This window comes from Pantherophis guttatus, chromosome 1 (genome assembly GCF_059756535.1).
Source record: "Pantherophis guttatus breed Tessera chromosome 1, ASM5975653v1, whole genome shotgun sequence".
NCBI lineage: Eukaryota > Metazoa > Chordata > Lepidosauria > Squamata > Colubridae > Pantherophis > Pantherophis guttatus.
In genome coordinates, this window is record NC_142063.1 from 279439980 (window position 1) to 279451955 (window position 11976).

Consider the following 11976-nt stretch of genomic DNA (forward strand, 5'->3'; position numbering starts at 1 on the left):
AGGACTTGTTGCTCTGACACCTTCATCTCTCAAGCACACAAACATTCCAGGCTTGCCAGTCTGTTTAAATTAGTCATGTATGACTAGACTCGGGCAAAGTGTAAAGGTATCTGCTCCAGGCCTACTTGGAGCCAGTCGGAAATGAATCTGTCTCCCAGTGATATTTCTTCAGACAAAATTATTAATGCTTAGTCGCATGGGAAGTGTCTATTTTTTTCTGGCTTGGGTTGAAGGATGGGAGAATTTCTACCAGGATAAACCCATGATCAGCTGGTGTTTGGTAGAGAAAGAAGATAAAATGTTGCTTCAGGGAAGTCTGGTTTCTTCCCCCCCCCCTTTTTTTTTTTTAATCTTGCTCATCTTGCGTGCTGTTTTCAGGCTTAATCACAACCAGCATTTTGTATACACTGACAATAAATAAGAGAGATGGAGAGGGGAGAAAAGAAACCCAACAGCTTCATTATGATGGAAACAAGGAACTGTTCTATTTGTCCAGGTTAATCCTCTGCTATCTGTCTGAATTTATTCAAGTCAGAGTTTGAAAATGTTGTGAATAATGTTGTAAGCTTTAAGAGCTGTGGTGGCGCGGTGCTTAAAATGCAGTATTGCAGGCTAATTCTGCCCTTTTCCAAGAGTTTGATTCTGTGTGGCTCAAAGTTGACTCAGTCTTCCATCCTTCCATGGTCAGTAAAATGAGGACTCAGATTGTTGGGGGTAATATTCTGACTCTATAAACAGCTTAGAGAAGGCAGTAAAGCACTGTGAAGCAGTAAATAAGTCTAAGTGCTGGTGCTATTTAAACATTCAAAAATATTCTTAAGTACTAGGCATGGGTTCCATATACATCTTTGTCTACCTTCATACATGTGTGCACACAAAATGAAATATGTGTGTAGGGATATCTCATGTCATTTTCCAATTACTTCATTTGAGTGTATAAAAAGTTAAAGTGCCTTATTTATATTGACTTCATTTTCACCCTAGCTCTCGAGTAACAGAAATGGGGTGCATGGGGGTTTATTTTGAAGCTGGGAGGGAAAGCTAGTTCTAAATGCCGTTCCTTGATCATGAAATGTTGCATGAAAGTGAAGTTTGCCATACAAGGAAAATGTTCATTAATATTTAACAATATAAAATACGTAGAACCACAGGTTTCAGACTTTTATCAAAGCACAGGTGCATATACTCTACAGAATAAGCCTTTTACATTCTGGTATTGATAGTTCCAGTTATTTTACAGATCAATACTGATAGAATTCACCTCTGCTTATCACTAAGTTTCTCTCGTTTTTTTCATTATCCACAACGATATCAGGATTTTTCCTGACCCAGTCACCACTAGCTCAGACTGCATGTTAAAGTGTTGGCAGGGGGAGAGAGGTCGGCCCTGAGGCCCCTCACGTGTGGGGTCCCTCAGGGGTCGGTCCTCTCCCCCCTTCTGTTCAACATCTATATGAAGCCGCTGGGGGAGATCATCCGTGGTTTCGGGGTGGAGTATCATCAGTATGCTGATGATACCCAACTTTTTATATCCACCCCGAATCAGCCCAGTGATGCCCTCGATATGATGTCCTGGTGCCTGGAAGCAGTGCGGCTCTGGATGGGGAGGAACAGGCTTCAGCTCAACCCTGCCAAGACAGAGTGGCTGTGGCTACCAGCATCGCGGTTCCAGGAGAATATTCCATCGTTGGCTATAGGGGGTGAGGTGTTGCACCCTGTAGAAAGGGCGCACAATCTAGGCGTCCTCCTGGACTCACGGTTGACTCTGGATGACCATGTTGCGACTGTGACCAGGGGGGCATTTGCTCAGATTCATCTGGTGTGCCAGTTGCGCCCCTACCTGGACCGTGATGACCTGCGCACAGTCACTCATGTGCTCGTCACCTCCTGGATCGATTACTGCAATGCTCTCTACATGGGGCTGCCCTTGAAGACCACCTGGAGGCTTCAGCTGGTGCAGAATGCGGCCGTGCAGGTAGTGATGGGAGTGTCCCGACACTCTCTTGTTACACCCCTCCTGCGGGACCTGTATTGGCTACCGGTTGCTCTCCAGGTGAGATTCAAGGTGCTGGTAATTACCTATAAAGCCCTACATGGCTTAGGCCCGGGGTACCTGGCGGACCATCTGCCAGGGTCCCATTGGCCAGACAGTGTCAGCTGGCAACTCCCAGGGAGCGACTCCCTGGATGACTCCCAGGGAGCGGGCCTTCTCTGTGGGCGTGCCTACTCTATGGAATCAGCTCCCCCTGGAGCTCCGGATGGCCCCTGACCTTCGCGCTTTCCGCTCTGACCTCAAAACATGGCTATTTGGCCTGGCCGGATTGGACTGAAGGGGTTTTTAAAGGGAATTGTATTGGTTTTTATATTTGAATACTGAATTTTATGTGTTTTTTATTGTTGCGAGCCGCCCTGAGTCCTTTGGGAGAGAGGGCGGCATACAAGTTTAAATAAATAAATAAATAAATAAATAAATAAATAAATAAATAAATAAATAAATAAATAAATAATAAAGTAATTTTGCTTCATCACCTTCCAGAACAGTACTTGTCACTGTTTCCCTTACTTCTACACCATGTACAGTACATCTTGCATAAACCTCTCCATGCCACTTATCATTAATTCCTGGTCTGTATTTCTTTTGCTCAGTACCACCAAGAACTCTCTTAAATGTAGCCATGTAAGAAATCTAGAAATATTGTCTCTTTCTCAAATGCATGTGCTAAATTCATGTGAGGATAAAAGAACCCAATACTCTGATTACCTTTGGTCTAGGACAGGGGTCTCCAACCTTGGCAACTTTAAGCCTGGTGGACTTCAACTCCCAGAATTCCCCAGCCAGCAAAGCTAGGAGTTGAAGTCTGCCAGGCTTAAAGTTGCCAAGGTTGGAGACCCCTGGTCTAGGAAGCAGTAGCACAATCTCCTGCATTCAGTTACTTCTGTAACCCACAGTGATTCTGAAATGGAACCTATCACTGTTTGAAGTTTCTAGTTTAACACATATCTCTCTTTGGTACAGCTCCCTTCCGTTTGTCCATTAGGTCTGTTTGATTTATACCCAGATATAGCTTATTTGTGGGGTCCTTGATTCCAATAGTTTTCTGTTATTTTTATGTTTTTATTTTACAATAATCATGTCCACCTGTTCATCTTGAAGAAGACATGTCTAACATTAATATAAGGGGAGGGGGAACATATGAGTTCTGTTTGTCTCTGTGTGTATAGGTATAGGTATAGGTATAGGTAATTGTAAACAATTAAATCTTTGGACTAGCGAACATTTCCAAGTGCACATTCATTTATTCCTTAATCCTACTTGTCCCAAATTTGACCAGAAATATTTTCATTCAGATGCCCCCAGGATAATTCACTTTGAATCAAATTAAGAGATGCTTTCCCTGCTTGTGCACAATTGAATTGTCCCAAAACATTTCCCTTAATGCTTAGCCAGCCGAAATCCTAACTCTTGGAATCTTGTCCTCACAACAGAACTATTCAATTTTCCACTTGGACTAATACCTAGCATTTCCAAGGAATTCATCTTGGAAATTCTGGACTTTATTTTTTTTTTATTTAGCATTCTGAATTTAGCATCAGCATGACAGTTATTATTGCATTCTTCTTAATCAGTTATAGTTTATGCCTATATTCCATAGTTTGTATGTCACACATAAAAGAAAACAATATTGAAATATTGATTGCACTACTCGTGACTTTAAACACTTCAAATTAGAGATTATTTCATATCAATATTACTAAAGTTTACCATTAGTAATAAAGTGGCCACAGCCTTTCTGAGATCATCACCAAATAACCTATTGCTACCCTTCAAAAAATTGGAAGGTGAAATTACATTTAGTCTCTGCCTAATGTTATTTCTAAGGAACATTTCCTTCTTCCTGTGTGTGATGGATTCCTTCCCAAGACTGTCATGTTCCATAAAAACAGAAGTATTGCCATCTTGGGAGTGGGATGTCTCTACTACAATCCTGAAGGCCCCAGGCAAGACTCTGTTATGCCTCTGTTAGCCTTTGCAGATCAGCCTCCCTTGGCTTCAGATGAACAAACATGTTGTTGCTATGGCTAAGAGGATTCATCAACTACGTCTCCTAAAGCTTGCATCTTCTGCAAGCTTTTATGTCCCTGGCTGTTTTCCTCAGCCATTGCTTCAGCCAATATAGATTAGGGTTTAAAAAACAGGAATGTGGTTTAACTACTGGATTGTACTGCGGTGAAAGCAAACACAATCAAAATATGCACAGTTTATTGAAGTTTTGTTTGCATCCATGCCACAGGCATCTTATTTGGTCCTAAGAAACCATCATCTAAGTTATCTCTCACAACACAGCCTATAATGATTATTTTCATTAATTTTATTGTTTGTGGCTTTGGACTCTGTCAACATTTTAGTCTGAGGGAAAATACTCTTGCAAATAAATGCTTTTATTCAGATAGCCGATTTCACCATCGCCATCTGCTCTGAACAAAAATCAGAGAAATAACTTCTCTTGCTGCAGTTTTAGTAGTTTCTTTGTGTATGTGTTGGATTGGACTGTAGATTTTTCCATCTAAACAAGCCTCAGACAGCTTCCAGAAACGCTAGCATGTAGCCACACTGTCTCCTGAAATGCTCTGTTCTTTCCCTACAACTGCTAACAAATTGCCTGCATATCGGAAGGAATGAGCTTATAAGTCAAAATCGCTGTATGAGAAGAATGGTAAGGCCTTGCCAGAGCAAAGACCCTGCCTTTCATGAAAACATTAAATCTCAGATTCTGAGAGTTTGTGATAATAAAATGCTTCACTCAAGAGTTGGGAATTTATACCTCAATGGATGCTGTTGAGGCACTTTCAAAAATCTTTTGAGTTCTTGGTTTATTTGTCACATACTGTACAAGTTCATTCTTCTAGTGAGGACAAGTAGAAAAATATGAAATAAGTAGCATAAGTATTATATATTTGTTTTTCTACCTCAAAACCAAAATGATTTAAGGATCGATAGATAGTCAGGGAGTCTTTATAGAGACATAGAGACACACTCATACAATACAGTGAAATATCTATTTGTAGTTGTGATATAACTGCAAATATACTGGATTTAGGACTAAGAAAGCACAACTTAAAGTCCACCTTCAAGCATAGTGACAATGACTTAAGGTCACTCACTGTCTCTTCCTACTCATGTGGTAGTGGTTGTAGGAGAAATTGGAGAAGGGATTGCTTTGGGACAGTTTACATTCCTGGAAGAAAGCAGGATATAAATCTAACAAAGCTCAGCAGGATATCAGTAGAATACTTTTCATTTTTGTTCTCCAATTTTCTAAGGGTCTAAAGTATATTTGGGAACATTCTAGATTCTTCTTGAGCCAACTTCCACATGAAGACATAGGCAATTACAGTGTTACTTATTTAAACTATAGAAATTACATATTGTGCAATGTATCTGCAGTTTTCAACAAACAATTTCTGGGTAGTTTTTTTTTTTTTATATTCACGGTAATTCTAAGACTATTAATTTTTACAGTAACATGGAGCAGCTACAGTAATCACTGGGTTCTTTGGATTTCCTTGATGGTATTTGCTGATAATTTATGTTTTGCATACGGTCTAGATGATCGTATATTGAACTTGTCCTACAATAGTCTTGTCTTTTGCAAGGATTATTGACTTGATGACTTAACATTATGTATTGCAGACTTAAAGAGGCTGAAGAAGTATGTAGACAGAAAAAAGGAAAATCACTTTACAATATAAAACAAAAGCATGATTCTGGAATTGTAAGTATAATTATCTTATTTATTTAAATAAGATTTATTAAATAAGATTTAAATAATTTAAATCTTAATATTTATATAAATATAAATATATATATTATAATAATTTATTTATAATTAATAAATAAATAATTTATTTATTCTTACTATCTATTAAAAAATGTTAAATGTTAAACCAAGATGTAGAAAATGTATGCAAGGTCTTAAAATAAAACTAAGCCGCTCACTAGATTTAGGCAGTAGTGATGGTGATGGCAGTAGACTAAGCACCAAATAGCTTTAAATGATCTGTTGTACTCAGCTAACCATAATGCAAGATAGATGGTTTGTTTTAAGCATCTGGAGATTATATCTTGTGGAAAACTCAACTTCATATCCAAATAGTCTGATTTAATTGAATTTTGATCTTTGAGTTATAGAAAAATTGTTCCCCATGGTTCTTTGTCTTGTTTCGGGCTATTAACAGCAAATCTTACTGTGTGACATTTCCCTGGTAACTACTTTTTAAACTATCCATTGTCAGACACACATTCACTAAGGATGTAGGTCACAACCACTTTGATGTGCAGGGGTTTTTAATCTTTTCCATTGGGAGATAAATGTTTCAACTGTGTTTTATGCATACATAGAAGACTTTTGATCCTATAAGGTAGCACAGTTATTTTTCAGGAAGCAGAGTTAGAGAAATACTGCACAGTATCAAAGTTACTGAACAGATGCAGGACTGTGAAAATAATGGGATACCCTTTGGGTGATATAACAGGTTTCTCAGTGTTTATGAATATGCTATGAAATACTGAATCTCTTCTTGCTCACTTTGTTCTGTGTCCTTCATTTTCAGAAAGCAAAGATAAGTATGAAAATATGAAAGAAGAAAGACTTATGTCTTTGTACCCAGACTCAACACATTGATCATGCCTTGGGGAGGTAGGGGAAAGGAAATATTACCATTCAGCCCATTTGTTTTCTTGATTTTCTTGCATTTTGTTTCCTGTTTACACGGACTACTATGAACATTCACTGATAAACAGATTTGCACGATGGATACCCAGTAATGGAAGCTATTTGATATTTCTCTCTTACAGACACCCCATATACTACATTCTTTCCATCTAAACATTATTTTGCAATTTATATGGTAAAATACTAATAAAGACTAAAGTAGTCTGTGTAAGCAGCAGTATTTCAGTATGTCCTAAATATACTGAAAACTTTATAAACATCTAACTTCATATAGATGTTCCATTCTTGCAGGATTTTTTTTTCCTAAAGCAAATACATTACAACATTGCATTTAGATTAGGGAGAATGTTACTTCTCAAGAACTGTTGTATCTATTTCCTATTGACCTTGTAAGTGTACTCTGAATTGGTAAAAGTGTTTCTTTTACACTCTAAGCCATGATCTACTTCATTGCCTCCTGACAAAATATGTCATAAATATGACATTCAGCCCAGCTATTGTTATAATTGACAAAGTTGATCATGATTTGCTGATATTGATGAATGGAATGAAAACAAAAAGGGGAAAACCCAATTACAGTTAAGCACAGGACTCACTTGGTAGATACCAAACAATCTCGGGTATTTCAATATTATATTCATTGAAGAAACTGTTTGCAGAGTAACAGGAAACTTGTGGTAGACTTTCTATCAAACTCTTGAGTTAAAAAAAATTAAAGAACTAAAGATCTTTCCCTTTTCTCATTCTAAATTATGAAGGATTATTAAGAGCCTTGGTTTTTCTGGTGATAAAACAAAGATGATTACTTCTGTTTGATCTCACATTTTATTAAGTACTTGAATTACAAAAAGTACAGCAGATGCAATTGTTTTGCAATACTTCTGTCTCAACTGCTAAAAATGATTTAATGATTGGGCAGATCTAGTTTACCACATTTTCTCCACACTTTCTAAGAGCAACTTTTTAAAAGATTTAAAAAAAGCCAAAAGTAGGGAAACGATGTATATATCTCAATGCCTCTTAGCATAGAAGGTGCTAGAGTGATGCAATTTCTAAGTTTTGAAATATTTATTTTTCTCCATGTAACCCACTATATGATACCTGGTTGTCCAGAGATTAATGTGTGATTCCAGGAATCATAAGGGCTGCATAAAATATGACCTCAGGAATTGAATTTTTAAAATACCAATCACTAAAAAATATATTTTTCCTCCACTGGGAAATGATTTCCTGTTACATAATCAGCTTGAAACTCTTATCATCTTTCAGGATAGCCCCAAAACTGCATTATATGATCCAATAGCATCAGGAATAAAGATTATTTCTTTGGGAAAGGGAAAAGAGAAGATTGTTACAAAAAGACCTATCGAAAGCAATTAAAGAAGTAAAACATATTTTAATAGCACTGATTAAAACTCATGTTTGTATTTATGTAATTTATAGTCTTTTGCTGTTTCTGCATTTTTTTCATTTAAATGCATTTAAAAACATTGAAGCATGTTTCTGTTTTGTAGATTTCCTGTTCCCTTCAGTATCTACTGTGTGTATATTGCCATTCTAAACTGAATAATGCTACACTTAACAAAGATCGCTATGTGCAATATTGTATTTAGTGTTTCTATTCCAATTTTTTTTAGAATGTTAATTTATATGAAAAATAAAAGAAATAATGAGATCAATGTTGTATTATGCATATAGTACTTCAGTTTTTGTGGCTCTGGGATGATTAACAATCACTCTTGATTGCAAAAACGTGAATTTTTTTATTAAACAAAATTAAAACTTCCTCTTTTGAGAGATGTACAATATAAACGTCCATACCTGGGACGATACTGGAAAAGATAATTTAAAAAACAAATCTGCCAACACCTAGAAATGAGTAAAGTAATAACTAGCAGTCAGCACGGGTTTGTTAAAAACAGATCATGCCAAACCAATCTTATTTCATTCTTCAACATAATGGCTAAATTAGTAGACCAGTGAAATACTGTGGACATAATAGACTTAGACTTCAGCAAGCCATTCAACAAAGTGGACCACAATCTACTTCTTCGTAACCTAGAAAAAAGTGGGATAGATAGCTTCACCACCAGATGGATTCGCATTTGGCTGACAAACCGTACTCAACGAGTAGTCCTTAATGAGTTTAAATCTACATTTTTTTAAAAAAAAATTGATTTATATGCCGCCCTTCTCCGGAGATTCAGGGCGTCTTACAATGCGTGCAGAGAAGTAAGCAGTGGGGTGCCACAATGTTCTGTTTTAGGCCCAGTACGCTTCAATATCTTCATAAACGACTTAGATGAGGGAATAGAAGGGGAGCTCACCAAATTTGCAGATGATACTAAACTGGCAGGAATAGCTAACACCCTAGAAGATAGGCTCAAGATCCAGATGGCTCGTGATAGACTGGAACACGGGGCCCTATCTAACAAAATGAAATTCAATGTAGAGAAAAGTAAAGTCTTACACATAGGTAAGGAAAACCAAAAGCACACATATAAACTGGGGAAAACCAAGCTTAATAGCAGTCCCTGTGAGAGGGATCTTGGAGTATTAGTGGACAATCAGCTAAATTTGAGCCAGCAGTGTGTAGCGGCAGCTAAAAAAGCCAATGCAATCCTAAATTGCATTAACAGACGGATACAATCAAGATCAAGTAAGGTACTAATGCCACTCTATAAAGCCCTAGTAAGACTACACCTAGAGTACCGCATCCAGTTTTGGTCACACTATAAAAAAGATGTTGAGAATCTAGAAAAAGTGCAGAGGAGAGCAACCAGGATTAGGGGACTGGAGACAAAAACATATGAAGAACTGTTACAGGAATTGGGCATGGCTAGTCTAGTGAAGAGAAGGACCAGGGGAGACATGATAGCAGTGTTCCAATATTTGAGGGGCTGCCACAGAGAGGAGGGGGTCCAAAGCACCTGAAGGCCAGACAAGGAATAATGGATGGAAACTGACCAAGGAGAACAACTTTTGGAAGTTGTGGGAGCTTCATCACTTGAGACTTTCAAGAAAAGATTGGACTGCCATTTGTCAGAAATGGTGTAGGGTCTCCTGCTTGAGCGGTGGGTTGGACTAGATGACCTGTAAGGTCCCTTCCAACTCTGTCAATCTGTTAAATCTAAAACAACACATAAAGGCAACACCAAGGGAAGAATTAGAAAAGAGATATACAAGCTGAGGCATGCTTTCTGGCTCAGTTTAGCACTTAGCAATAGCAAAAGGACTTAGACTTATATACCGCTTCATAGTGCTTTACAGCCCCCTCTAAGCAGTTTACAGAGGCAGCATATTGCCCCTAACAATCTGAGTCATTTTATTGGTCTCAGAGGAATGGAAGGCTGAAACCATGAACCAGTCAGGATCGAACCCCTGGCAGTTAGCAGTGTTAGCCTACAATACTGCATTTTAACCACTGTGCCACCAGGGCTCCGTTTGTCATATTGTTCTCAACCAATTCAGATTTAAACAAGGGGAAGTTCCTCTAGTAATAATAGCATTTAGACTTATATATTGCCTCAGAATGCTTTACAGCACTCTTTACAATTTACAATGTACGTAGAAGCATTGTTTGCATATTGCCCCCAACAATCTGGGTCCTCATTTTACCAAGCTTGGGAGGATGGAAAACTGAGTCAACCTTGAGCCCCATCAGGATTCAACTCCAGGCTGTGAGCAGAGTTTGCCTGCAATACTGCACTTTAATCACTGCACCTCTAGGTCTCTTTCGCTGGATTACTCTAACCATACGTCATCTATCTCAGCCATACCCCATTCAGGAAATGTATCCTGCTCTGGATTATTGAAATCTACTTAATCCCATTTTCTAGATTGAAGTTGTTAGCAAAATACCTGGAGCAGTATTGTCATTGTGGGTATTGGGCAGATATAGGAATTGCATCCATTTTAGCTTTAGTCCCACCCATTAATGAAATTTAGTCCCACTCATTTAACTAAGGTACTGTGGCCCTTACCAGAAAAAAAGAATCCCATTTCTAACCTCTAAACAAGCATTACAGTGCAAAATAGCATCCTCTTCTGCTTTTGTCGACTGGTTGCAGATAATCTGTGTAACATGGCTTATTTTTAAAAAGTGCCATCCTATGTAATTCATCCGTTCTTCAAACGAATGCAATTCATGTTTTGGTTTTGTTAGTTGGTTTCTACTGACTTTAAAGGCTAACTATATCATATTGCTTTCTTATCTCACCGCAGCTATGTATGGTGCCAGGAAAAGAAGCCTAGAACAATAGATTGAGGGTAAGAATTAATTAGAGATTATCGTGCCAAAGGTGCTTTTTCAAAAGGCAACTGGACTTCCTTTGTTTTGCTTGAAGACATTTCGCTTGTCTTCCAAGAAGCTTCTTCGGTTCTGACAGACTAAAGAACTGCCAGAACTGAAAAAACTTCTTGGATGAGAAGCAAAATATCTTTGGGCAACCATGACCTGAATGACTGAGAATCTTGATAAACAATTAGAGATGATGGTTTTATTGTCACTAGTTTGGGATGTGTAACTTAGAATATATTACTATGTTTGCAAATAACTCTTAGTTTCCAGGTTCTTATTCCAAACTCTCTACTGAAAATTCAAAACATGGTTATTGTAAGAATATCTTACAGTACAAGATTGGCAATTGAAAGCCTACCCAAGACAAGAAGCTGGATTATCTTTGTATTGGGTATTATCTGTAAATATGACAATTTATAACTGATGGATTAATCTACCACCAGATGGCAGACTAATGTCTTAAAATATTAGCTTTGAATTAGCAAGAAAAATTGTTTCATCTATCTGTAAGCTTTATATCATACTGAATAGCATTATTGCCAGTAGCTCAGATTTTTTTATCTTTCAATGTTGACTCAGCCTTTCATCCTTTCGAAGTTGGGGGCAATATGCTGACTCCGGAAACCGCTTAGAGAGGGCTGTAAAGCACTATGAAGCAGTATATAAGTCTAAGTGCTACTGCTATTTCTGCATTAATTTATGTGGTTCCCGTCATTCCAATTCCAAAGGCCATGTTATTTGGAACCATAGGAGCTATTGTAACACAACTGGAAAAGATGCCAGCTTGGAGAAAGTGGCAATACTAGTTCCTTAACAATTCAGTGCAAGATGTTTTGCTATAAAGTTGAAAAACAGAATACTATGCAACAAGAATATAGGGGTTTGTGGTGGTTTGGGAAGAACATAAAGTGTCTTTGATTCAGATTTAACCAAACTAATTTA

General features: G+C 37.7%; 1 protein-coding gene across 2 annotated transcripts in view; it reads left to right on the plus strand.

The window, feature by feature from the left end:
* The window catches only part of FMN2 (formin 2), a 183907-nt gene extending 172774 nt beyond the window's left edge, over positions 1–11133 (plus strand). The window contains exons 17-19 of one of the 2 annotated variants that reach the window (XR_015731460.1): positions 5693–5774; positions 6613–6698; positions 10959–11133. Coding sequence is in view for 1 of the 2 variants with exons in the window: in XM_034428275.3 (XP_034284166.2) it covers positions 5693–5774; positions 6613–6639 (109 nt within the window). In the remaining variant the exon portion in view is untranslated. Of the gene's footprint in view, positions 1–5692; positions 5775–6612; positions 8410–10958 lie in introns of those variants that run through there. The other variant, XM_034428275.3, reaches the window with a different exon arrangement.
* The last annotated feature ends 843 nt before the right edge of the window (positions 11134–11976 follow it).